The sequence below is a fragment of the Exophiala mesophila genome (genome assembly GCF_000836275.1).
Source record: "Exophiala mesophila strain CBS 40295 unplaced genomic scaffold supercont1.4, whole genome shotgun sequence".
In the NCBI taxonomy this organism is placed as follows: Eukaryota; Fungi; Ascomycota; class Eurotiomycetes; order Chaetothyriales; family Herpotrichiellaceae; genus Exophiala; species Exophiala mesophila.
This window is the reverse complement of record NW_015622507.1, coordinates 3,305,722-3,330,047: the sequence shown is the minus strand read 5'-3', so window position 1 is coordinate 3,330,047 and position 24,326 is coordinate 3,305,722. Positions and strand designations below refer to the sequence as shown.

General features: G+C 50.0%; 6 protein-coding genes across 7 annotated transcripts; 3 read left to right on the top strand and 3 right to left on the bottom strand.

The window, feature by feature from the left end:
- Positions 1 to 460: 460 nt before the first annotated feature.
- On the top strand, positions 461 to 2,791 carry PV10_06297 (uncharacterized protein). The gene has a single exon (XM_016371075.1). The coding sequence runs from the start codon at positions 628 to 630 to the stop codon at positions 2,785 to 2,787; it is 2,160 nt and encodes a 719-aa protein (XP_016223368.1). The 5' UTR covers positions 461 to 627; the 3' UTR covers positions 2,788 to 2,791.
- Positions 2,792 to 4,860: 2,069 nt separating this feature from the next.
- On the bottom strand, positions 4,861 to 6,769 carry PV10_06296 (uncharacterized protein). The gene has a single exon (XM_016371074.1). The coding sequence runs from the start codon at positions 6,215 to 6,217 to the stop codon at positions 5,051 to 5,053; it is 1,167 nt and encodes a 388-aa protein (XP_016223367.1). The 5' UTR covers positions 6,218 to 6,769; the 3' UTR covers positions 4,861 to 5,050.
- A 1,580-nt stretch (positions 6,770 to 8,349) lies between these two features.
- Positions 8,350 to 11,222, bottom strand: PV10_06295 (uncharacterized protein; the record flags this gene model as incomplete). Its single annotated transcript, XM_016371073.1, has 1 exon — positions 8,350 to 11,222. One exon carries the CDS (start codon positions 11,220 to 11,222, stop codon positions 8,487 to 8,489), a length of 2,736 nt encoding a protein of 911 aa, XP_016223366.1. The 3' UTR covers positions 8,350 to 8,486.
- Positions 11,223 to 12,209: 987 nt separating this feature from the next.
- PV10_06294 (uncharacterized protein) lies at positions 12,210 to 13,647 on the top strand. The gene is made up of 2 exons (XM_016371072.1): positions 12,210 to 12,365; positions 12,443 to 13,647. Exons 1-2 carry the CDS (start codon positions 12,363 to 12,365, stop codon positions 13,448 to 13,450), a joined length of 1,011 nt encoding a protein of 336 aa, XP_016223365.1. The 5' UTR covers positions 12,210 to 12,362; the 3' UTR covers positions 13,451 to 13,647.
- PV10_06293 lies at positions 13,589 to 17,367 on the bottom strand. 2 transcript variants are annotated; one of them, XM_016371070.1, is made up of 4 exons: positions 16,956 to 17,367; positions 16,826 to 16,884; positions 15,881 to 16,761; positions 13,589 to 15,823 (listed from the first exon to the last, which is right to left on the bottom strand). In XM_016371070.1, the coding sequence occupies exons 1-4, from the start codon at positions 16,982 to 16,984 to the stop codon at positions 13,826 to 13,828; spliced, it is 2,967 nt and encodes a 988-aa protein (XP_016223363.1). In that variant the 5' UTR covers positions 16,985 to 17,367; the 3' UTR covers positions 13,589 to 13,825. The 2 variants fall into 2 exon arrangements, with proteins under 2 accessions (XP_016223363.1, XP_016223364.1); XM_016371071.1 differs by having other exon boundaries at positions 16,826 to 17,367.
- A 275-nt stretch (positions 17,368 to 17,642) lies between these two features.
- On the top strand, positions 17,643 to 21,217 carry PV10_06292 (uncharacterized protein). The gene is made up of 2 exons (XM_016371069.1): positions 17,643 to 20,730; positions 20,788 to 21,217. The coding sequence occupies exons 1-2, from the start codon at positions 17,708 to 17,710 to the stop codon at positions 21,068 to 21,070; spliced, it is 3,306 nt and encodes a 1,101-aa protein (XP_016223362.1). The 5' UTR covers positions 17,643 to 17,707; the 3' UTR covers positions 21,071 to 21,217.
- The last annotated feature ends 3,109 nt before the right edge of the window (positions 21,218 to 24,326 follow it).

Sequence of the window (24,326 nt, the reverse complement as noted above, 5' to 3'; positions counted from 1 at the left end):
CGGTTGACCTGGTCAGGCACACCTGAACACATCCACACACACTCACCGCAAGCCCACTCATTCATTACCTTACAGTATGCACCGTTCAATTCAATCACTACCTAAACACTGGGCAAGTGGGCTGGCTTCTGTAGGTAGGATCCTCTTTTGTACCATCACCATGTACTTGGTTGGAGTCACATCACTCTCTGGTGTCTGTTGCAAATGCCGCATCTACCCAGCCAGGTATCCAATACATGACCTTCAGGCCTGTTGTTTTATTGTGGCGAATCTATGTGTCTTCATGCTAAGAGTAAGCGAATCGATGCTTTGGAAGAGGATCAAGTTTGCTTTGCTTTGCCTTCCCACCACGTTGGGTCTTCGCTGCTGCCACTCACTGTCTGCAAGTCTCACTCGACCTGTTGTTCATTGATTGATTAATCGATGTTTGTCCACTCGTTCTATCCTCGTGGTGTACAACTCACCTGTTCCTCCGGATAAAAGGCCCTCCTCCTTTATTCTACCCATCGTTTCCCTTACAGAAGTTACTCCATCTTGTCTGTCAATTACATACCTACCCTACCTACCCTACCCATCCACAACCTTCTCTACTCCCTACATCCCACATCCCACTACCCTTCTCGTCCGATGCCTGCATCTATCACTCTCACCGTCAGCCATCTCCCAACCTCGACGTCTTTCTTCCTCTCCGCCCTACAACCCCTAGGCTATTCCTTTCGAGCACGACAAGACCAAACTATCGGCTTCGGTCCAGAGAGACATCCCACTGCACCAGCTGATTTCTGGATCACACAAGAAATCCCCGGTGTACCTGCTGGTGCTGCCCACGTGGCATTCCCGGCCTCTTCCCGTTCCAATGTCCAAGATTTTTTCCTCGCCGCCCTCAAGGCGGGTGGAAAGATTCATGGAGAACCAGCACAAAGGGATGCTCTGGGATATTACTCGGCCGCTGTGATCGATTTCGATGGTAATTCTATAGAGGCTGTTTATCGTCCTGCCTTGGTCGACAAGTCTGATGGCAAGAGCACTGTGTCTCGAGCGAGTGCTACGCCCAGTCACAAAGCCCCTACTACTGTCTCAAGGGCAAAGACGGTGGTTTCGGTCAAATCTCCTACGGTTGTCTCCCAAGCAAAGACGGTAGCTTCTGTCAAAGCTCCAACTGTCGTCTCTCAAGCGAGGACTGCCGTTGCATCTCAAGTCAAGTCTGTGGCTCCAGGATCCTGTGTTTCGGCTGCTGCAGCACCAGCGCCAGCACCCTCAGTTGCAGCTGCACCCGCAATGACAGCCCCAGCGACCCCAGCACAGCCTGCTGTTCTGGATAGTCTGATCAGTGAAGCTCGAAATGCCGCAACCCTGGCTCTGGATCTCGTCAACACCGTTCGACCCGGCCTTGCCTCGGCGAATTCCGCTCCTGCAGCCACAGGTGTACTCTCCAGCATCAACGCCGACCATGCCGCTGGCGGAGCAATCGTGGGTACATTGATTGGAGTTGCTGCTGGAGCTGCTTTGCAATACGCCTTCAGCAACCGATCCAAAGAGAACAATGCACCAGATCCACCACCGAATGCTAATCCAATACAACCTGCTCCTATGGATCGCAGCTTCACTTCACCAGATATATTGAGACCAGAGTATTCATCTGCGGTATGTGCATCAGCCGTTCATTTCCCAGTGGTGACAACTTATCAAGCAATCGAGCCGGCGCCCACGACATACACCTACGCGGTACAAAGCCAATACGACGCACCACGGCTAATCACCATGCAGGACAACGACCCTCCTGCTCCGCCTTCAGATATCGCATCAACCATCAAAGCCCCGGCATCAACCCACATATCACGCAAAAAGAGCGTCGACTCAGGATTCGGCCCTGGTCCACGCGATCTCGAAATCGTCTCCACCGTTTCATCCAAAGCCAGTCGCCAGAGCAAGAAAAGCACCACTAAAGCCATCGAACCACCACCGACCAGTTACCGCGCTCCAACTGTGCTCACCACCGCAGATACACAAATTTCCAAACGATCCAGCAGTCGCAGCAGCGGGATCAAACTCCGATCCGAAAGCATCAGCCGCGTTCTGAGTAGTGTGACGGGACGAAATAAAGACGAAGCCGGTGATCACGGTAAATCCACAACTTCACGCGCCAGAAGTCAAAGTCGGCACAGCGAACGATCTCGAAGAAGTCGAAAAGACGAATGGGATGACGGTGAAGAAGAGGCAAAGACGGTTTTACACGTGACGGTCCGAACCACGGATTCAAGTCACGTTCGATCTTCATCGAAAGCCGGGTCCCGCGCAATGAGTCGATCCAGTTCGAAACATTCACACCATCATCATAGCAACCACAGTGGTCATTCCTCCCATGTCGTCGCTCGTGGTTCGGGTGAAAGTAACGTCAGCAGAGAGCCGAATATGTATACCCTACCACCATCTCGAGCAGCGACTTGGGCTGGAGGTGCGGGATCGGAATCGGGGTCTTTTGTCTCGGCTCTTCAACATCAACAATACAATCAGCATCAACATGGTCATAGTGGTGGGATAGGACAGGTTGCGGCGCCGAGAACTATTATCGGGCGTTTGACGAGTCGGAATTTAAGTAAACAGGGCAGAGGGACGGCGTATCGTGACTTTGCAGAGGTGGGCACGGAGAGTGTGTTGAGTAAGAAGAAGGAAATGGAGGGGTTGGGTGTTACGGCGAGGGAGGTTAGGCCGGAGGATAGTATCAGTCAGGTTAGTGTGAATAGTTCGAGAGGGAGGAGTATGAGGTCGGGGAGTAGGAGGAGGTGATGTGATGGAGGGAAAGGGGAAGATGAGATGGGGGGGGGGAGGGAATAGTTTCTACATCATCAGCGTCTTTCACACAACACACAGCTGGCAGAGTTCTACAGAACCAGGATTTCATGATGATCTCATCTCGTTCAGATGAATGGATGGAAGGGGGAGTCGAGCATTATGGACTACTTGCTAATGGGGTTGGTATACGAAGGGATGGTTCAATCAGTGATCAGTGATCAGTGGCCTCAGCGGTTTGGGTTCTTTTGCATGGTCGTATTTTGCTTTCGCAATTGCATTTTCAAAGTCTCTATCATCATCATCATCATCATCGGTCACTCGAGTTCAACAAACATGGGTATAGCATGAAGGAGGAGTATTAATCAAGTTTACAGCTTTTACAGCTTTTTCAGAGCACACAGACGATCGGAAGAGCTCACAGTGGTACTTGATACTCATACAAGTACCTGGCTATGATCTTTAATCCGTCACCTCTAGAAGAATCCATTACCAGTCTCTTAGGGGACATATCCTTTCATCAGACATCATACATCAGACAATTTCTAACCCCCTTCTTCTACCATCTCTCATCATCATCATCGTCATGAAAATTCATGTCTGATCTCTCATCCTCAACTCCCTCAACAACTCATTAACCGATTTTCCCTCGTTATCCTCATTCTCACCCTCCCTCTCCACCCTCTTAACATCCGGCCTCTTCCATCTCTTCTCTCCCTTCCAATCCCTCTCCAATTTCACCGCCGCCCAGCGTTTCGCCATACTCAATTCCCAATTCTCTTTACTTCTTTGAGATTGAATATGTCCATATCGATCGGTACGGGTGAATTTTCGATCTAGCATATGAATTAATTCATCTGAGTGTGGTTCGAAGTATTCGATCTGTGTGATTTTGTAGTAGCCGGTGAAACGGAAACATCGGCGATAGTTGGCGGAGGAGGCTCGGTAGAAGTTTCGGTTGTAAGGGTCGGTGTATTGAGTGAATACTGCGATGGGAGGGGTGGTGGATGAGGGAGCGGGAGCAGCATCGGGGGCGCCGTTGTTGTCGTCGACATGATCATTATTACATCCCTTGGACATCTTGGGTAAGAGATTCAAATTGGTTTTCACGTAGATGATACCATGGTCAGCGAATTGTGGATGGGCATCTTTGAACATGACGATATGACTGAGTCCAAACGGATTGTCTTGTGAATTGTGTAGCGTGGCAGAATGGTGTTTGGGGTTCTCTTCTCGGAGGGTCTCGTCAGGCCAGTAGTGATACTCGATTTCTCGTAGAGAATGTATTAACACTTGGTCGGCGGAGGTGGATTTGCTGGCCTTGAATGTGGGGTTTGGGAATGATGGGAACGATGGTGTCGTCGTCGTTGTCGTCACCGATGCCTCCGAATCAGCTTGACTTCCTCGACGGAGATGAGGTGGAATGTATGGAGCCATATACTCGGCTCAGCTCAGCTCAGCGATCGACGATGGCGATATACCGTACGTAGTCTGTGGGATGGTCAATCAGTCAGTGACCTAGTAGTGCACGGTATGCAGCCTCGTGTGGCATACTGGATTAAGGAGCATGGGTATACTGGATGCAACACTTACAAAAGGCTAGACCCCGAGATGTTCAATCTCTCCGATGAAATTGATGGCACGCGATGTCGATTCAGGAAGATGATGGGAAAAGGTGCACTGAAGAATGTGAGATGTTTTTGGTTAGGAAGACCTAATGTCACAATTAGACCCTGGTGGTTCATCTCATTTACTGTGTACATGTGATCGAGGTGAGGCAGAAGCAGACATGACTAAGGACATGGAGGTAGTCAAACCCAACTTGATGAATGTCTCTTGCAAATCGTGCCCAATATCCCCTGCGACGAGGATGAATGCGTATTGCCGCCTTGAACACATACATGTATTCCCATGTTACACAGATTAAACACATGCTTGAAATGTACTGGCTGTGTCATCAACCGACTACTCCGTAGTACAGCATTGGAGTGTCACGGGTAGATCTTTGCCGTCAACATCCATAGATGTCAACAATGTAGTATCACAGGACGGGATGCTGGGTGACAATAGTATCAAACACCGAATAATATTCTGTATTCATATGTACTGATCAATTATATCCAATGCCTTTATATTCATTTGATCAATCATCAAGGCTTTTCCTCCAACGCCATGCTGAGATGCCAACTCTTTCGTAAATATCCTCTCCAATGAAGATAGGTTTCATATTCTTTCAATTTTCCAAGCTTTGCCGCCAATACTATACAAGGCCCATGTACAGGGATATAGCGGCTACAAATGCCATCATCGATATCGACACTCCTGACGGCGACGCTTTGTTCTGCGCCATAAGCGAGCCCACCTGAACATCAGTCCTGGCGAAGTCCGCACCACAGTGGGCCGTCACCTGATTGGCGCATGGGAGATACGTCTTGGCCAAGGGCTGAGTTGCGTCCTCGGCATAGCTAGCAAATACCTCCATGACATTCCGAAGACACTCGGTACAGGAGGGTTGGATTGTGGCAGGAAGACTCATGCCAATGGCTGTGTAGTAGGGGTAGAACTCGGTAGGGTTGGTTGAATTGAGAATGGCTTCAGTGAAGCAATACGTCCCTGTGACTGTGTTCTTGAGACAAGTTGCTCGGTACACTGGCTCATAGGCAATTAGTCCATTATATGCCTGCATCACCAACGGATTCTGTCGGCTGAAATCCGACCCGCAGTTGCGACTATCAATTAGGTCTCTAGCAATGCCAGCTAGTAATGGTTGGCAGATGGCCAGAGGTGCCTTGCATGCGGCGTCGAGGGTCTGTTCCAAAAGGCTCTCATCCCGTTCAACTCGGATGAAGGAATACGAGTTTTGAAGGAACAATGAGACTGGAATGCATGACTGGAATGTTGCGTTGGCGAGGAATGTGGAGAAGAATTTGGGACAGGATGGGTTGGTAAAGTTACTCCCTAATGATGTGTCGAATGCTGATGGAAGTGCGGTCATGACTGTTGTGGTTGAAGGCCGCGAGGACGAACCAGATGTGGTTGTTGGAGGGATTGAGGATGACTGATCTGCTGAAGAGGTCTCAGGACGATCTGACGTGGCGGCCGAGGCTCGTGTCGTTGTCTCGGCTACGTCGGAGGCCGTTTGTGATTCGGAAATGTCGACAGGAACAACATCTTGTCGTGGTTGGAGAAATGGTGTTGGCATTGGTGAGGGCATACGTCGATCGACGTGAATTTCGCCTCTTTGCGCCAGCTCTTGGAAAAACTCCGACTCGTTTTCCCGTGAGTTGAACGTCATGTCGAAAGCGGCTGTGCTCGTAGCCAGCCACACAAGTATTATCATTAGAGAGAGTATTATAGTCGACGAGTGTGATCGGGACACACGATGTGGCAACGATCGGGCTCCTGATATTGTTGTTTGGTGAGCCATGGTGGAATGAGGTGAACGGCTAGCTCCGAATTCAAAACGATTGTGGTGGTATTCGGGCGCAATTTTCAAACGAATGGACGCTCATGAGTCGAGACTCAGAGCAAAGCACCTGATACGGCGCTCAGGTGAACGAGACGAGGGCCACTTGTCGAGTTGATCGCTGCATCCAAGGCGAATGGAAGAGGGACGAGAAGATCAGGTCTAGATGGAGCCAGATAGCGAGACCTTATTTGGTTATTTCAGTGTCGATCGTGAATAGCCCAGACTCGGTCGCTCAGGGGATTTGCATCCACGTGCTAGACCCTAGACGCTGATCCTGTTGATCTGCCGAGTATCCTTGGTTCTTTTTTTAGGCGGGGATGGTCTCAAAGAAGGAGGCTTAGCAACGGAAGTGTTTGACCCGAGCTTTGGACTGCTACAGTGCAACGCGTGGGATGCACTGTACACAGGAAGTGTCGTAGATGAGTCTATGATGTGTGTGAGGTAGAGAGAATTTGGAAAGATGAACAAAGTCAAAAGACACGGACGTGTGCTGAAGTTGCTCTCAAAAGGCCTGAGAGTTTGGGAACAGGCGCCCAAAGCGGGAGGTCTTTCTTTGTTCCCAAAGCATCTTGCGAACCATGAATCCATGCATGGCGCAACAGCCTAAATGCTGAGCACAGCGAGTAGCCTTGAGGCCAGTTGGTGTCAAGGCACCAGGGTCAAAGACCAAACAATGAAGCGAGAATGGAGGTTAGAGCTTGAAAGGAGACTCCACCTGGCGCTCGAGGGAAAAACTAGAAGATTAAAGATGGTAACGTCAGCTAGAAGAGGTTAAGCTGCCCGCCAAAGGGAGGTGGTTGCACGCTTGTGGCGTTCTTATGGCGTCTAGGCCATCGAAAGGTCTGGGAATTATGAACATGAGGTGCAAATACGATGGCAAATTTCAAGGCATTCTGTCAATCAACGGGCTGGAATTGAACCCTTTTGACGTGGTTCAAAAACGTCGGTGATGTGCTCAATCTCTGCCGATCAATGACATGAGCTGTCAGTTCCAAGTCAAGCTTCGAGGGGAAATAAAATGCTCCGCGGTCAAAGCCACGAGATCGGTCAGGTACCAGCGGGAGGGCCCGATAAGAGGGTCTTTTGAATTTGGACAGGCACTGACCATCGGCCTGGATTGAGGAGGGACGTTGTGGATTCATGGACATGTGCATACGAGTACTCGTATGTCGCCTTGTAGGATCTAGGGAATTCTCTGTTAGCCACTGCATTCTCCATATCGGAAATCCATTTCTGGGTGTTGTGCAGGCGACCACGAATAGTGCATCAATATGGGTAGACGAGGATAGAAGATGATCTCGCGTACAGAGTTGAGTCAGATTGGGACCGGGGGCCAGGAATTGAGGCCCCAAAAAGGACAGACAAGACACACAAGACAAAATCGCAGGCGACGGGCGACGGGCGACGGGCGACGGGCGACGATTCTGAATTCTCGATGAACAAATTTGTCGGCGGTGCCAAGGTTCAATAGATTCAATAGTGCAGGCGCAACCGAGTCAGGGGACAGGGCAGTTATGGGCGAGGGGCCGAGGGGTCGAAGGGGCTAATTTTGGGCAAGTACGGCCAAGCACGGCCAAGCACGACCAAGTCAAGGTTTACGATGTTCACTTCGACACTCAAGCCTTCTTTTATTATTATTACTGAGCATAATCTCAAGTTGCGCACATCATCCACACAAGTGCACAAAAGTGAGAATAACCTGCTTATGTGCATGAGTATGTGAACCTCTAGACTATCGCTAATACTAAGCAGGTACTTATTACACATTCTCTTATCCAACGCAAATCCATCGTCCAAAGACAATCTGGTCTTGTCTGGCCTGACTTGCACCCTGCCTAACTTGGCAACTGATTGGCTGGTGTTGAAAATGTGATGATTGCCCTACACCTTGTCGGTGCTGGTTACCAACTCGCCTCATGCTTCGACTCGCTGACTGTAGAGATTGCAATACCAAATCTCCATTATATTGGATTAATTACAATGCTCCCATTGGAATCATGCGCTTGATGGATCAAAATTGTCTAGATGCCGCCCACAGCTCTCGACAGTCGTAAGAGGCAGCACATGCCCCCGTCGCCACCGTCAGTGACCGTCCAGTCAGTCAATCCCATCATGTTGACCAGTATCTTTCATGAATTCATAGCCGTTCACATCGACCTACCATATTACCCAGTGCAACCTCTGTCCATTTCAAACCCAAGGTATCCAAGATTGCAACACCCCCTACTCAACTCCTCCGACCATCCCCATTCGACGTCGTAGCATCCATCGAGCCATCACTCTCATGCTGGTGAGCCCGCCGGCGGGCGTTTCTTTCCTGAATAGCTCTTTTGAAGCCCATGTTTGCCCATCCTCCTAGACGGCTAAAGAAGATTCTCCCCGCCGGGTGCTTTTTGATGCTATCTAACAAAGTGGCCACTGCAAGCCGCACTTGAGCGTCCTCGTGCCACAAACCCAGGCCAATGTAAAACAGTCCGGCTTCCGACACTGGCATCAGCTCTAGCAACTCCAAAATCGTATCATAATCTGTACAATATGCTTCAAGTGCAAGGTAGATCGCGCCCGCTTCGTTTGGTGTCAATCGAAGCGTTTTCAGCTTGGCCAGAGAATGATACAAGTCGACGTAGGGCTTCGCCGGTGGGATGGCTGTGATGTGTCCGGGCGAGGGAGGCAAGTCTGCTTCCAACGAATGCGCCGCCAAGTCCGAGATGAACGAATAATATGACCTGGTATTACGCCAGCCCTCGATCCTCGCCGCCGAAGCGGCCAGCTCTCGCATTTTGGCTTCTTCACTCGGCCACACATAGCCGTGCCCCTTCAAGTTCTGACTCGATGTCTTGAGAGACATTGGTCGATCGAACCCTGCCACTGTGGTAGGTGTTTCCGCCTTTTCCACTTCGGTTGGAGGGATGGAGATTAAGCTGGTTGCTCCGTACACTGTTTCTTCAAAGGCCGCCGCAATCCGGGTAAACTTGGTGATGTATGCCTGGAACTTGGCTCGAATGATGGACTCTCCGTGGCGCGATGCAATCCCTCTGCTAATTTCATCCATGAATAAGGTATCTCCAGTGGCGTCGCCTCCGCTCGTATCCTTGGAATGGAGATGCTGTTGAAAGTACGTAGACCCTTCCGTAGCGGGCGCTGGTTCGATACATGAGGATATCTTGATTCTCCCGGAAGGAAGATCACACAGAACATCCCACCACTCGGGATGATACGAAAACGCAGGGTTGGTCACCCCTGCAATAAAACCAGGAACTTTGAGAAGTTCGTCAATTTTGGTCAGGTCAGTGTAGGGGAATGCGTGACGGGTGAAGCCTCTCAGGACGCCACCAGAAACAAGGGCACATGCAGCAAGAACCGCCTCAGCCACTGTCCCTGCTGGTTGATTGTGACCGAGAAAAATCACTCTTTTCTCCGTCAGCATGGCGTTGATGAGTACAATGATGGGGTGCGTGAAAGCACCAGATGTGGTCAGATGAGGGTGGAGAGCAAAAGGTTGAGGTTGTGATATGTGCGGATTGCCGAATGTTTGTACCAGCCTGATCAGAGAAAAATCACCCACGGTCTCGGGCGACAACGCGGTTGGGATCTTGACCGGAATGGGAATGCCGTTGTACACAATCTTGGATTCAAACTCGTGCGTATCACGAGGCACGACGTATTTCGGTTCAGTTCGGGTCGGTGAATCTGGTGCCTCCAGACTTCTTCTCTGGCTCTCGTCCGCCAAACGTTGAGCGATCATCTGCTCAAACTTTTCAATAAACATGTCTTTAGCATCGCTTGCTTGTAAAATATGGCGCTCCAAATGAGACAGCTTGGGCAACAGTGACAAGTCCATGGCATTGAGTGCGTTGTAGAGCAACTCCAACGTGTCCGGGATCGGTGATTTGAAATAGTCCTCCAGAGCCAACAGTAAGAGAGGCTTGTAGATATGCAGAAAAGAGTGCCTGGTGCAAATGGCCATGGCTTTGACGACCGCACCTCTCTTGGCTGTACTGTCCTGCTTGGTGTTGACCAGATTAAGCACGTACATTAAAGGGGGATTATTTATCGACCCGGTGTCGCTCTCGTCACTGCTACTGTCATTGTCCATGCTGTCACTTTCTGTGCTTCGAGAATCTCCTGATGCTCTGGCACGCCTTCTGCGCGCTCTTGCCTGTTTGTTTGCTAATCTTTCGGCCGCTTCCTCCTCGCTGGACCCGGCATCCTTGTGAAGGAAAAACATGGTCCAATCTTGCTGTCGAAGATGTGTCTGATCCGGTAACATCAGTTCTGCAAGCATGTTTTCGTCAGGGCTGATCGCGCCGGGGAATTGGTGTTCCATGATCGGACCGCGGTCGATATCAAAGGAGGCCACGAGGATGTATTCGACATGAGGCTCGCTCGAGTGGAGAGGATACTGCGCTCGGACTCGCTTTGTAGGTCGGAAGGGCGCATCTTCAAAGACGGTGGAAATACGTCCGGAGGAAGAGTTGGATCCTCGAGGGGATGGAGGTGCTAGAGAGCTCTGCGATGAGACTTTATAATGGGAGGGCTGATGGGATATGGAGGACTTCTGAGAGCCTGAATGGGAGGAGATGGAGCCTGGCCGTCCATGATGACCATGGTCAGTATGAGCACGATATGCGATGGCTTCAGGCATGGGTCTTCGACTCGAGGCTTGGGTGACAGAGGTGGATGGTCTCCAATTGATAGAGGCTTGAGTTGAAGAGGTGGTTGGCCTCCAGTAGACAGACTCCTGAGTGCCAGAAGTCGATGGTCTCAGATTAATAGCCCGTTCTATCTCTGAACTGGTGACGGATTCGTTGGATAGGGACAATTTTAGTTTGAGTCGCTGTGCTTCTTCTTCCTGCTCTTTTGCCTTTTTACGTTGCAAGTCAAGTTCTTTCTTTTTAGTTTCTTGCATGTGCCGTTGCATGCTGCGCACTTGCAGATACTGGGCTGCCAAACCCTCGGCCATTTTGGCGGTCGGTGGGTGCCTGTGACACTTTGGGTTGGGAGGGGGCCCCTAGGCAATTTTGGTACGCTTTCGCAGGCTTCCCGAGTTTTGACTTCTCTCCACCAGGTGTCAAGTGGCACCTAGAGGCACTGGAGGACAGGGTCGTGGGGTATCGTTGGGTGGTACGAGGCACACAGCTGCGCCGACAGATGGTGACAGCGGTATCGTCGTCGTGTCCACAATCCGCTTAACGCAGATCAACCGTCCAGTGAAAATAGTTGATTGACAGTAGTAAGCAACGTCACAGACGGTGCGTATCTGTGGGACTTGTCTAGGACTGTACCAAGTACTGGTACAGTGGTACCCAGGCACGCCGCCCTAGAGATGGGAGGGTGGGCGTCAGGTAAAAGAAAGACACCCACAAGACTTAGAGACAAAATTACGGAAGGAATTCAGAACTAGTATTTCGACACAACTGACGAGGGCGTGACCTTGTACATGAATGATTTTATCCGTCTCGAAAAGTCCAACATGAATCCCCAACTTCCACTTCCACCAACTAAAACCAGTCAGTCATTCTTTGCGGCATTCTTCCTCCGTCCCGTTCTTTGCAAAGTCCAGTTTGGCAATGTGCGAGACTGCCAGTGGGGGAATGGCCTTTTTACATGGATCCCCCGGTCTACCCCTGAATTACAGAAGTGCAAACGCTTTAGGGCTTTTTGACCTCATGTTAGTATGCACACTAACGCCTGAATGGGCGTTAGGCACGGCTGCGACCTCGGCCCAGGCCATTAAGCGGGATTCTTCGCCCATTAGAGACACGTCTTCAAGGCGCCACGGGGCGCGTCTCGCCCCTCACGTGTCCCCTCAGCCGCCTCGTCCCGTCCATCATCGGACCCGGATTATCTCTGCCTCCGGAGGATCACATCACTCCTGACAACGACTTTGTTGATAGAATGACGACGGCCAAACCACACCGTACACCACTCAATCCAGCCTGCGCATAATCTCGAATATCTCATACCCACCAGAACTCTTAATACGACGATATCATCGACTAATGGACGTTGTCCCCATCATATTGTCAACTCCATTGATCGCCCACATTTTTCATCTGCATCTTGACACCATAAACAACATTGTTCCGTCAAGATCCACAAAATGGTAAGCCTGTCTCTCCCGAGCACCTTGTTTGCTTGGTCTGTGCCTCGAACTGACATATCCATCTTCCATATACAAAGGCGTCCTACAAGTCGACGTTTAACTCACCTCGATCCTCTCCCTTCCGCCGTGCTGCATCTCCAGGATCTCCCACCTCCATAAACCATCGACCCAGTACACCTCCCACAAACCGCAGTGGAGCATCGCCGATGACTTCCCCTTCCAAACTCAAACAGTCTTATACTGTGTCGGAGGATGAAGACGATGACGATGTCATATCAACTCCCTCACGAACAACAAATTCCATGCACCCGCCACCAAGACACTCTAGGGCTCAAACAGAGCCTCCGCCGTCCCCAACAACTCGACGGCTTCCCACTGCTACCAGCAACAACAACACCACCGCCACATCCACATCATCCAAATACTCTTCTCTTAACAACAACAACGTAACAGCTAGCCTCAACCCGTCACTATCCTCAACCGCCCCGCGACGGAGTATTTCTTCAGGTTTTTCACAAAACGATGCTCTATCGAAACTTCCTCCTGCACTCCTCCACAACCTCCGAGAATCCTTCTCCGTTCTAGACGGCAGTAGCAATGGATCTATTGATGCAGAATCAGTCAATGAAACACTACAATCTCTCGGTCTCCATGAGTCCGACCTCTCTCAATTCTTTCCTCCGGGCCAACCTTCCCAACTCTCACTGCCCCAATACCTCACTCAACTCGCCAATCTCCTCGTCAACTTATCTCCACAGCAAGAGCTCTTGAACGCCTTCTCCGCCTTCGATGACGATGACAGCGGTCAAATTGATATTGACGATTTGAAATCCGCCGTTCTCAAAACCGCACCAGATGCTGGGGTACGTCCGTTGAGCGTGAGAGAGGTCGAGCGCGCCATGGAAGGGTTCACGGGCCGACGGATTCTGGGTAAGAATGTCATTGGCATTGCTGGCGTTCGAGGCTTGAATACGCCTGTTCCCAAGCGGGGTGGTGATGTGTTTAGATATCAAGAATTCGTGGCTAATCTAACTGGAGGGCCGTCTCATGCTGGGGAAGGTGCACATGCTGTGCAAGCGAGATAGGTCAGGTGTCACACCGCATCTGAAGAACGAAGATCGATGACTGTAATGCGTTTTTGGAGGTGTTTGTTTTGTCTGGGAACAACTTCTTGGCTGTATTTTGTCGGAACGAGGTGATGGTGAATTTTATAACATGCAATCAATTATTGATGTAGCCATGGACGCTGGCAATTGTCCTGAGACCACAAACACCTTTCATGACTAACCACGCTTGAAGCGTCATGCCAACTCGTCCAACAACATTATTTCATCAGGGAGAATAAAAGTATATACATATCCCTCGCAACAAACGTGTTCCTGACTAGCAGGATATATGGTACAGGGGCTTGCGTCCCCAAAATTGGCCTTTCCTGCTTAATACACAGGTTCAGACTACAGTTAGGCGGTGAAGCCCAACTTGTCTCGCGAATCGTTGGTTATCCTAGCCCACTCGAGCAATAGCCTGAAAAAGTAAATTTCCATGTCCTCTTTTCGTATGGCCTTGTTGACCCAGTCACGTCCCTGCTCGGCGATCCGCTCCGCCTCCGCTTCGTGTGCCTTCCACCAGATTTTGTCGCCATACAACGTCCCATTAACACCAGCAAAGTACGCAAGTGTGCTCCATACACCATGTAGTCGCGGGTCTTGGGGCACAAAATGATGCCACGCCCTGATTCGTGAGTCGTACCATTCTCGAAACAGAGCCGTCTTGAAGGGTAGGGAATGAGACTCGAGGAATGCCAGGAACCGACCACTGAAACCTGCTCCATCGAGATCAAAGAGGAACTTGTACTGCCAATGAGCCTGAAAGTTTGATGGCCCGACCAGTCCAAACTCTTTTTCTTGATCGGTACAGTCATAGAGACCTATTCCGCCACATCGAGCAATGCGATCCACAATCGCGATATCTGTCTTCAACCCTAGAGTCTGAGGGGATGTTCCTGGAAGTGTGACATATTTGTACTTTTTATAGTCGTCAAAGTGTGGGAGGAGAATAGTGATGTAATCATGGGCCGATGTAGTGAGATTGTTTGCCATGTGTACCAGGCGTTGGCGAGTCATGCCTCTCCAAGAATGGTCGCCCGAAGAAACTCCCTCCGACGTCGCGCCACGCCAGAACAGAACATTTTGTTTGTCCTTGAAAGGGACATCTGGGTACCCTGGTTTGAAATCCGGTTCGCCCGGCTTTCCCGTATCCGCGCTCGGAGAATATTTGACCTTGTCCATATAGTTCCAAGCAGAAGGATACAAAATATCGTTGTAGCCATGTGGTTTTGACTGGGAAAATACCGGCATTAGTTGATGCGAGGTCTTGAAAGCCGCTGGACTAAGGTAAAACCCATTCAAATATGCAAGATCTGGTTGGTGGCAGATGTCGGCAGCACCTGTCCAATTGGCAAGAAATTGTCCTAGAGAGTGTGGCGCAGTGCATTCATGGCAGATGTGAGATCTCGATGAGATATGCGGGTGACTTCTCGCATACGAGGAGGGCGGGCATCCGACAGAGCCGAATTCGCGAAAGGTGTTTCGAAATGACATGTCTTTGAAGACAGTATCCCCGATTGGATCTTTAGCAACAGGGTACCAATAATTGGGTGCTGTCTCCACGGGTGGCTGATTCTTCTGATGGGGTGCTTCGAGGTCGCCATACGGAACGGCGACTCTAGCCTCATCGTTCAGATTAAAAGCAAGATCCATGTCGGGGAGATGCTCTGCAAATTTGTTGATGAGGACGGCCACCCCGTCAAGCATCCATTTGTGAGTGGGTAGGACATTTGGTAGCACGGATGCCTGTCCTTGTCGTATTGAAATGCCAGAGATTTCATTCCATGGGTTAGAGACCATTATCCAAGTGTCTTTTCGGAGGACATGCGGAGGAATCTTCCAAAAGGGTTCAAGATCCTGGTGAATCTGGTCAAATTCATCCACAATGAAGGCCGATCTCTTCTTGGCGTATTCGAACCAGAGGTCGAAGCCTGGAGGAGGGAGTCGATTGTACCTCTTCTGGTACCGGGCTACTGTCTCCTCGAGAGAGGTGGTGTTGCCGACTGATTGGAGATATTTGTTATGGCAAATTTGAGCGTCGTATATCAGCATGTCGATGGGGTGATAGTGAATGAAGTCCTGGACGCGCCAGGTCGGTAGTAGCAGCAGGAAGAGCGCGACGGATGCGAGGAGAAATCTGGAGCGACGCAAAGGCTCCTTTTCGCCCAAAGACTGTTGGATATGACGGTGAAAGTACCAGCCTAGGTATGCTAGAGCAAAGGCTATCGTGGAAGTGGTCTTTGAGGTAGGAGGAAACGGATATTTATGAGACCAGATGAATTCGCTCACTGGGACCATGATTATGGCAAGAGTCAAGTGGATATACATGTCTAGCAGGCCATACACGATGACCTAGAAGTGCATGTGGTGAGTGACGCGGGATCAAAGGTAATTTGCGGGCGTACTTACACTGTGTAATGTCGAGATGATAAGTATGCAGAATAAAAAGGTATGTAATCCAGCTGCCAGGATGGTGCTAACGTCTATTGGCGGAAAGATCAAAAACAACCATGTGCGTAACTCCGGCTTGAAAACGTAGAGGATGCATCCGACGATGAGCCATATTACCGAGGTGGATAGAAAAGCAGAGCTCCAGAGAACCATGTAACGTCTTGGAGAGAGGTGCGTGCCATCGGAATTTGGTGAGGTTTCATAAGCGATGATGGTTGCTGCAACATCGAGGAAAAGGGCGAGCAGCTGCAAGGCAGGGATGCTGTGCTGTTCTCCGGTGGTGATGGGGCAGATGTATGTCGAATTTAAGGAAGCCCACAGACTCTGGACCAGATAACAGCCACAGCAGATCAAGAAGACAGGTAGCAAATATCGAAACCTTGGAGCAACGACCGACGAGGCCACGTTGTGTCGAAGAGACTGGTAGATGGTTGCGTCTGGGCCGGAGTCGCGATCTAGAGCCACGTTCTTCTGTGATCGGAGCGCGTCGTAGGCTGCGAGGAGGAAAGGTAAGAAGACCTCGACACTTGTGATGGTACACTCGGTGGCCTTTGTGATGCGCCGGTACACTTCTAAGCGCAGTGAGAGTACTGCGGCCAAAGCAGCGAGGACGGTTATGCGGACCTTTGCAGCCTTGGGATTCTGAGTCGTTGAAGTCGTGTCGGAGTCAAAGGTGGTGGATGCTTTGAAGTTTCCAACGGATGCGAGGGGTATTGAGTTGTAGCCTCCTTTTTGCTTGAACCTGGATGGACGGAAAAGATTTGGCAGTAGCCGGTGGATGGTTGGAAGAGCAAATGCGCAGGCTAGCGAGGCCACGACCAGAATATGGATTGGTCTATCTGAGAGGAGTTAGGGGCCTGCGGGAGGTGTGATGAGGAGCAAGAGGGTTCATAGGTGGCATACCATGTGCTGTAGATTTGGGTACCAATGCTGTTAGAGCAGCAGCAGTCAGAATAGAAATCCTGCTCAAGGTTAGTGGAAACGTTATTGAAGAGGTGTGAATGCGCAAAGGGGAAGGGGAGGGGGCTGTTACCAACAACACAAAGTGTCGAGGGCACCCATGTTGGTGACACCGCGGCTTTGGTGGAGGTAGCGAGGCGCGAGTCTATTCGTTGATGTGATAGATGTCTTGTTCTATTGTGAACTGGTCCAGAGTGTCCGTCAACATCATGACCGAACAGACAGGGTGGTTGCAGTCTGAGTGACTGGCTGCGAGAAATCAGGAACGAAGAGACTCGTGTCGAAATTGTAGATCTTTGTTATGCATGGAATGTTCGGTGACACAGAGGTATGGAGCGAGCTACCCTCTAGCCTAGCAGAGTGGTGGTATGCTCGAGTTGGACAAAGTCTTTCTGTAAGGAGTTGAGAAGTTGAAAGTGTGAGGTTGCCCGTGCTGGATTGACAAGGCTGAAGATGGACTGGACTTGCCCAACGGCAATTGTGCCTGCCCTATGCTAATGTCATATGCGGCGTAATTGCCCAAGAAGCCACGCGGCTGACAGTTTGACTTTGAATGGGAAAGCTTGGGTCAAGTAGCGGCAACCTCGTCGATTTCTCGAATTATGGGCATGTGCACTTCCCCAATCATCGGTGTCTCCTTCCTGCTTCTCCTCATTTTGACATTACCCCACAAGGCAGGTGCGCCGACGACTTTTTTTTTGGAGTCTGCGCAGTCGTTTACTTTTTTTCATGGTAGACAGGGTCTATTCCAATGACCACGGCTTGGACCACTCTTTCCCAATAACACACATAGACTGAGGCGGAGGGTGGCCGGGTCTCTTCATCATGCCTCGCAAAGCAATCGACTCTCGAATCCCTGCCCTCATTCGAAATGGAATCCAGGAAAAGAAGCGGACCTTCATGGTGGTTGTTGGAGACCGCGCAAAAGATGTCATCGTCCACCTCCACTACATTATGTCCAGTGTCGACATCAAACAGAATAAATCGGTGCTGTGGGCCTACAAGAAAGATCTCTTAGGTTTCACCAGTCATCGCAAAAAGCGAGAGACCAAAATTAAAAAGGAAATTAAAAGAGGTATTCGAGATGCCAATACCGAAGATCCTTTCGAACTCTTCGTCACCCTCCACAACATCCGTTACGTCTACTACAAGGAGACGGAAAAGATTCTGGGAAATACTTACGGCATGTGTATACTGCAAGACTTTGAAGCCCTCACCCCCAACCTTCTCGCGAGGACCATTGAAACCGTCGAGGGTGGTGGTCTGGTTCTTCTGCTCTTGAAAGGCATGAACAGTCTGAAACAACTATACACCATGTCCATGGACGTCCACTCCAGATATCGTACTGAGGCCCACGACGATGTTGTTGCTCGATTCAATGAACGCTTTATCCTCTCTCTGGGCTCCTGCGAATCCTGTCTTGTCGTCGACGACGAATTAAACGTCCTTCCAATCTCGGGTGGAAAAAACGTCCAGGCCCTTCCACCACCAACCACAGATAGTGAATCTCTTCCTCCAAACAAGAAAGAGCTCAAGGAAATTAAAGACAGCCTCATGGACAGCAAACCGGTTGGCCCCTTGTTGAACCTGGCCAAGACAGTCGACCAGGCCAAAGCTCTCCTTACTTTTGTCGACGCAATATCTGAGAAAACTCTGCGTAGCACTGTCACTTTGACCGCTGCCCGTGGTCGAGGCAAGTCTGCCGCACTCGGTGTTGCTGTAGCTGCTGCTGTCGCGCACGGTTACAGCAACATCTTCATCACTTCCCCAAGTCCAGAAAATCTCAAAACGCTCTTTGAGTTTGTTATCAAAGGATTTGACGCTCTAGAATATATGGACCACACTGATTATACCATCCTTCAATCGACAAACCCCGACTACAACAAAGCTGTGGTCCGTATCAACATCCACAGGCAGCACAGACAGACCATCCAGTACATCCAACCCCAAGATGCTCACGTCCTCGGACAGGCCGAATTGGTAGTCATCGATGAAGCCGCTGCCATTCCTTTGCCTCTGGTCCGGAAACTGATGGGTCCTTATCTTGTCTTCATGGCTTCAACCATCAACGGATACGAAGGCACGGGACGATCTTTGTCCCTTAAGCTCATCCATCAGCTCCGTGAACAATCTAGAGCCGGTGCCAAGGCCGCTCTAGACAATGTTGAGGTCGCCGATAAATCCACAGGCAAAGCTGCCAGAGACGGTCAAAACATGTACACCGGTGGACGGTCACTGAGGGAGATTACCCTAAGCGAACCCATTCGTTATGCTCCCGGTGACGGAGTGGAGAAATGGTTGAATAAACTTCTATGCCTCGATGCCACGCTGCCCAAAGCAAGGATGAACACCCAGGGTACACCTCACCCCTCGACCTGCGAATTGGTTCACGTCAATCGCGACACTCTATTCTCTTTCCACCCCGTCTCTGAAAAGTTCCTTCAACAGATGATGGCATTGTACGTCGCATCTCATTACAAGAATTCGCCAAATGACTTGCAACTCATGTCCGATGCTCCAGCACATCAACTCTTTGTGTTGATTCCTCCCATCCAAGAAGGTGCGACCAAACTTCCAGAACCATTGTGTGTGTTACAGGTCACCCTCGAGGGTCGCATCAGCAAGCAATCTGTCATGAACAGTCTTTCTCGAGGTCAACGGGCAGGCGGTGATCTAATTCCATGGCTTGTTAGCCAACAGTTCCAAGATTCCGAATTTGCCGGTCTGTCAGGCAGCCGAGTAGTCCGAATCGCCACGAACCCCGAGTATCTCAATATGGGCTACGGTTCCCGTGCCCTCGAGCTCCTGACAGATTTCTACGAGGGAAAATTCGCCTCTTTGTCAGAATCTGAGGATGCAACAATCCAAGAAATGGAGCACATGCCTCGTGTGACCGACGCTGAACTGGAAAAGTCCGATCTTCTTGATGACACCGTCCATGTCCGCGATATCAACAAGATGCCACCACTCTTCAGCAAACTTTCGGAGCGTAAACCTGATCGACTTGATTACATCGGCGTATCATATGGCCTCACCCAGCCACTGCATAAATTCTGGAAGAGGGCCTCCTTCACGCCAGTCTATCTTCGGCAAACACCCAACGAATTGACAGGTGAACATTCATGTGTCATGCTTCGACCCTTGTCCAACAGTGGAAGCACAGATTCATCCTGGCTTAGCGCCTACGCACAGGACTTTCACAAACGCTTTCTTTCCCTTTTATCCTACCAATTTCGCACTTTCACCTCTATCCAATCTCTTTCTATCTCGGAATCAGCTTCACGCGGGAGCAATATCACTACTCCGGATACTGTTGCATCCCTTGCAAAGTCTGACATTGACGCTCTCTTCTCGCCATTCGACCTCGCACGTCTTGACAGTTATGCAAACAACATGCTTGATTATCATGTAATACTTGATCTCCTTCCCTCAATCGCCATGCTCTACTTCACTGGTCGACTGAAGCAGCCGCCCTGCAGTGTTGCACTGTCCGGTGTACAACAAAGCATTCTTCTTGCTGTGGGACTGCAGAGAAAAGACATGAGCGACTTAGAGAAGGAACTCAATCTACCCAACAACCAACTACTGGCAATGTTTGTTAAGGTGATGAGGAAAGTCAGTACAGCTTTGAGAGCGGTTGTAAGTCAGGCAATCGAAGGGGAGATTCCCGAAAAGAACAACGAGGAATTCGTCAATGGAAAAGTTGACCAAGTTGTTGAGCCTCGCATTCAAGGCAGAGTCGCTGTCCCAGCCGCTCAAGTAGCTGGGTTAGAAGAAGACGAGATGGACATTGACCCAGCAATCCGAGAGAAACAGAAGGCACTCATTGATGCCCTCCCTCTCGACAAGTAAGTGACAAGCGATTTGAGCCATCTCCGTGTTAACACTAACATGCATGTGTCTAGATATGCCATCTTACCCTCGACCAATGCGAATGACGATGACGAGGCTTGGGCGGAAGCCGAACGGCAGGTCCGTGATGCTGCCTTAGGAGGCAGCGCAATCGTCAGCGTTCCCTCGGCTCATAAAAAGGAAAAGAAGCGAAAGGCCGCAGAAGAGGCAGCGGCCGCCAATGGTGATGATTCGGCAGAAGGTGACAATGTCGGCGGAAAGAGAAAAGAGAAAAAGTCCAAGAAAGACAGACACAGCAGCAGCGTGGGCACAGGGAAAAAGGAGAAAAGGAAGTAGGAAAGTCATGGACTACGTACTCTGTAATTGAAATGAAGTGTAACGCGACACACGAACATTGAACATCCTTTTCGCACAAAGCCTACGAGCTTGACGGATCAGTCACGTGTGATATATAGATCTTTCAGAAAAGGAAGAAAGGTAGAAACAATGTGTACAATTTCAAGAAATGATCAACCTTCCTATCTGGAGGTAAGGTTCTTGATGACATGTCCAAGATGAGTACTAGGTTTGAAGCCAGTACGGCAGTCAGTCGTCGTAGTGACTGATTGACTACTGTAACCTCCATGAATTCCAATGCAAAATATGACTGTGAGAATCGCCTGACTAGCCTGCTAGGTGCTAGGTATCTCTCAATGCTTTTCGAGCCAGTCGGCTTTGAGGAACTGTGAAGTTCAACTGCAAAAAGCAAAAAAAAAAAAGAAAACAGAAAACAAAATACCACGCAATTCACCAACCAAATCAACCAACTTTCCCCCCCCGAAATGCAGATTCGCTCCGTTGCCCAGTTTTGCTTTCCATCATTTCATCATGATCATCGCGCATCGCGCAACGCATCGTAAAAGACGAACCCCTTTCGTAAAATCATATCATATCGTTTCGTCTGTCGTTTCTTGTGAAACCATGCCTGAAAATTGAAGGTTGAAATCGAAAAATTACCCAGATATCCATCACGGGTGTGATTGGTGCTCTCTTGATGCTCACTGAGTTGGCGAATAGGTAGGTAGGTAGGTAGGTAGGTAGGTAGGTAGGTAGGTAGGTAGGTAGGTAGGTAGGTAGGTAGGTTATTCAATGTTCCGAGATGTGTCGCGGGAAACTGAAAATGCTCTTGCTTGCCGCGCCGCGGTATTGCTCAAAAGTCATTTAGTCGTCATCACCGTCATCACTAGGTGTCCACTCATCGTCATCGGCCTCTGTCTGAGCATCCGGTGATTCGATGTATTCCTTGTGAGTGGCAGCCGCGGTGCGCTGGGGACGGCCGCTCAGGGTAAGCTCACGTTGGGTTGAGTTTGGTCTTTTGAATACTCCTATCGTTTTGATTCTGGATGCCTGTCGTGGTCTAGAGTGCTTCAACTTACCCTTAGGAGACGTGCGCGTTGGTTTTTGTGGAGTTGTGCCCAACTTTGACTTTGAATCAGGGTTCGTCATGTTTTGGTCTTGGTGACGAGGAGGCATGCCAAGATGGATGGTAGGGTTGGCTTTGTCCCGAATGTTGAGGTCTGTGTCAGGACCAGGGGCGAACCTGACCTGCTTCTCCTTTTGTGTGGCGGTGGCATCGTCACCGGTATCGGTCTGCTTTGGCACGATCTGAACTCCATAATTACCCTTGATATGGAGATAATCTCTAGGGCGATAGAACCAAGGATACTCCTGTAACAAAGGTTGACCGTCCTTGTCGTCCCAGATACCGTGGACGACATCTTTCTTTGTTGGGTGCATAGGCAAAGAAATAGCTTCATACGATCCGTGTCTTTGACGGATATACTTCTCTGGATGGTTGATCCGATCTTGAACATACATGTTCACAAGGCCATTTGTATCGGCAGCAATGCGCTCCGCAATGGTAGATTCTTCAGTAAATCGGAATCGGAAACCTTCGCAATAATGCACATTGTAATGTGACAGCCGCTCCGCGTCAAAATTTGCATTCACTGCCAGGGTCACCGCGTTGGGATGAGCTGCCAGTTCCTCTCGCATCTTTCGCACCAAGGCAGGGTCTTGAAACCTGTGCATAGCGCCAGTGTTGTAGAGCTCAACCACCTTATTTCTCTCGAGTACAGGGAGGCCTGCGTTAACAAGTGTGTTCTTGATATCAAAGTATTGTGTCAATGGGTTGAGGGGCGGGAGGTTCCGCGCAGCGAGTAGTTCATTTGCCAGAGGTGTCAAGAACTGCTTGACGTATGATTGTTTTGCATCCAGTGGCTCCGTCATCAGTGTCTGCGTCGGTGATGATTGATCAGATGCATCCTGTGAGCCGACACTTGCTTCGAGGCTTAATGAGTCTTTGTGCGGATGAGCTCGTTCTTGCTCCTTAGGGCTTGCACTTGTGGTGTCTGTGCCTTTCTGTCTCTTGCTGGGAGAGGCGAGAGAGATGTCCTCATCTTGTGCAGAACGCTTATTGGGTAGAGAGGCGGTACTAGCGTCTGGCTGATTCAAGGTATCTGTCGCAACGTTTCCGATCCTGTTGACTGGTGGTGGCTCATAATAGTCAAGGTTCACCCGTGAACCTGGAGCTGGAGACGCCACTTCATGTGGTCCTGTTTCTTTGCCCAATGCAACTACCTCTTCGCGGGACTGCTTTGCATCACGTAGGTATGGCGTCCTGTTATTGATCTCCAGTGCGGTGGCTAAAAGAAAATTCAGGCTGGCCTGGTCATTTGCGATGCGCTTTTGACCATTTTTCGCTTGAATCACGGTCCTGAATGACGATTGGAACTTATGGAGCTGTTTGAGACTAGCCACGTAAAGTTGAGCCGTGTAGATAGCGAAAAAGAACAAGTCTCTTCCGCCTGGGTTCAAGAAGGTGGACGCTTTCACGCGACTCCAATCCTGCATTTCCACTTCCCTGCCAAGAAAGTCATGAACACGTTGGAGGAAGCCAGCGATCTCGCTGGTCTTCTGACCCATCGCGACCTTCACCTGCTCCGTGGTGATATAAGCTTCCTCGAATTCCCCAGCAGTGATAGGAAGGAGGGTGTAGAATTTTCCACGAAGATCTTTGAATTTTTCAGAAGTAAAGACTGGTTCAGCAGCTGGATGGACCTTTTTCTTTGTAGTCTTCATCGGCGTCTTTATCGTGCGGGCACGAGGCTTTTGCTCCTCTTCAGATACATGACCAGGATCATAACCAAGCCGCAGGGCTTCACACCAGATCTGTTTGTAGTTGTCGAAGACCCGATCCCAGAAATTTGCTCGTCGTTGGTCGTCTTCGATTGTCGCCCCGAGAAGGGCCATTTGTCGCATATTCTGAATCATAACGATTCTGGCATCTGATGCCGGGCTTGGCAACATCGGGACAAAATTGAATTCAGCACGATACCTCATTTGCTGATATGGCGTCATGGTGGGATACAGGTGAAGAAGCTGGGCATTGGGAGCTGTAGGGGCTGGTGTGTTTCTATTGACAGGAAATTCGTATTTGCCAGCTTGAAGGTCCGCACTAATTTCCTTGCAGGACTTCACATTTGTAGGAGGGATGTTACTCATGTCGAGGTTATCGGTCCGGCCATTTGGCACAGGCGATGGTGCATTGCTT

Bases quoted from the DNA above. Each gene is read 5' to 3' on its own strand.
- PV10_06297 (XM_016371075.1), top strand. From the start codon at position 628: ATGCCTGCATCTATCACTCTCACCGTCAGCCATCTCCCAACCTCGACG.
- PV10_06292 (XM_016371069.1), top strand. From the start codon at position 17,708: ATGCCTCGCAAAGCAATCGACTCTCGAATCCCTGCCCTCATTCGAAAT. The intron at 20,731-20,787 runs GTAAGTGACAAG...GCATGTGTCTAG, and splicing joins GATGCCCTCCCTCTCGACAA to ATATGCCATCTTACCCTCGA.
- PV10_06293 (XM_016371070.1), bottom strand. From the start codon at position 16,984: ATGGGTGCCCTCGACACTTTGTGTTGTTG. The intron at 16,885-16,955 runs GTAACAGCCCCC...AACCTTGAGCAG, and splicing joins CTCGACACTTTGTGTTGTTG to GATTTCTATTCTGACTGCTG. The intron at 15,824-15,880 runs GTAAGTACGCCC...ATGCACTTCTAG, and splicing joins TCATCTCGACATTACACAGT to GTCATCGTGTATGGCCTGCT.
- PV10_06296 (XM_016371074.1), bottom strand. From the start codon at position 6,217: ATGGCTCACCAAACAACAATATCAGGAGCCCGATCGTTGCCACATCGT.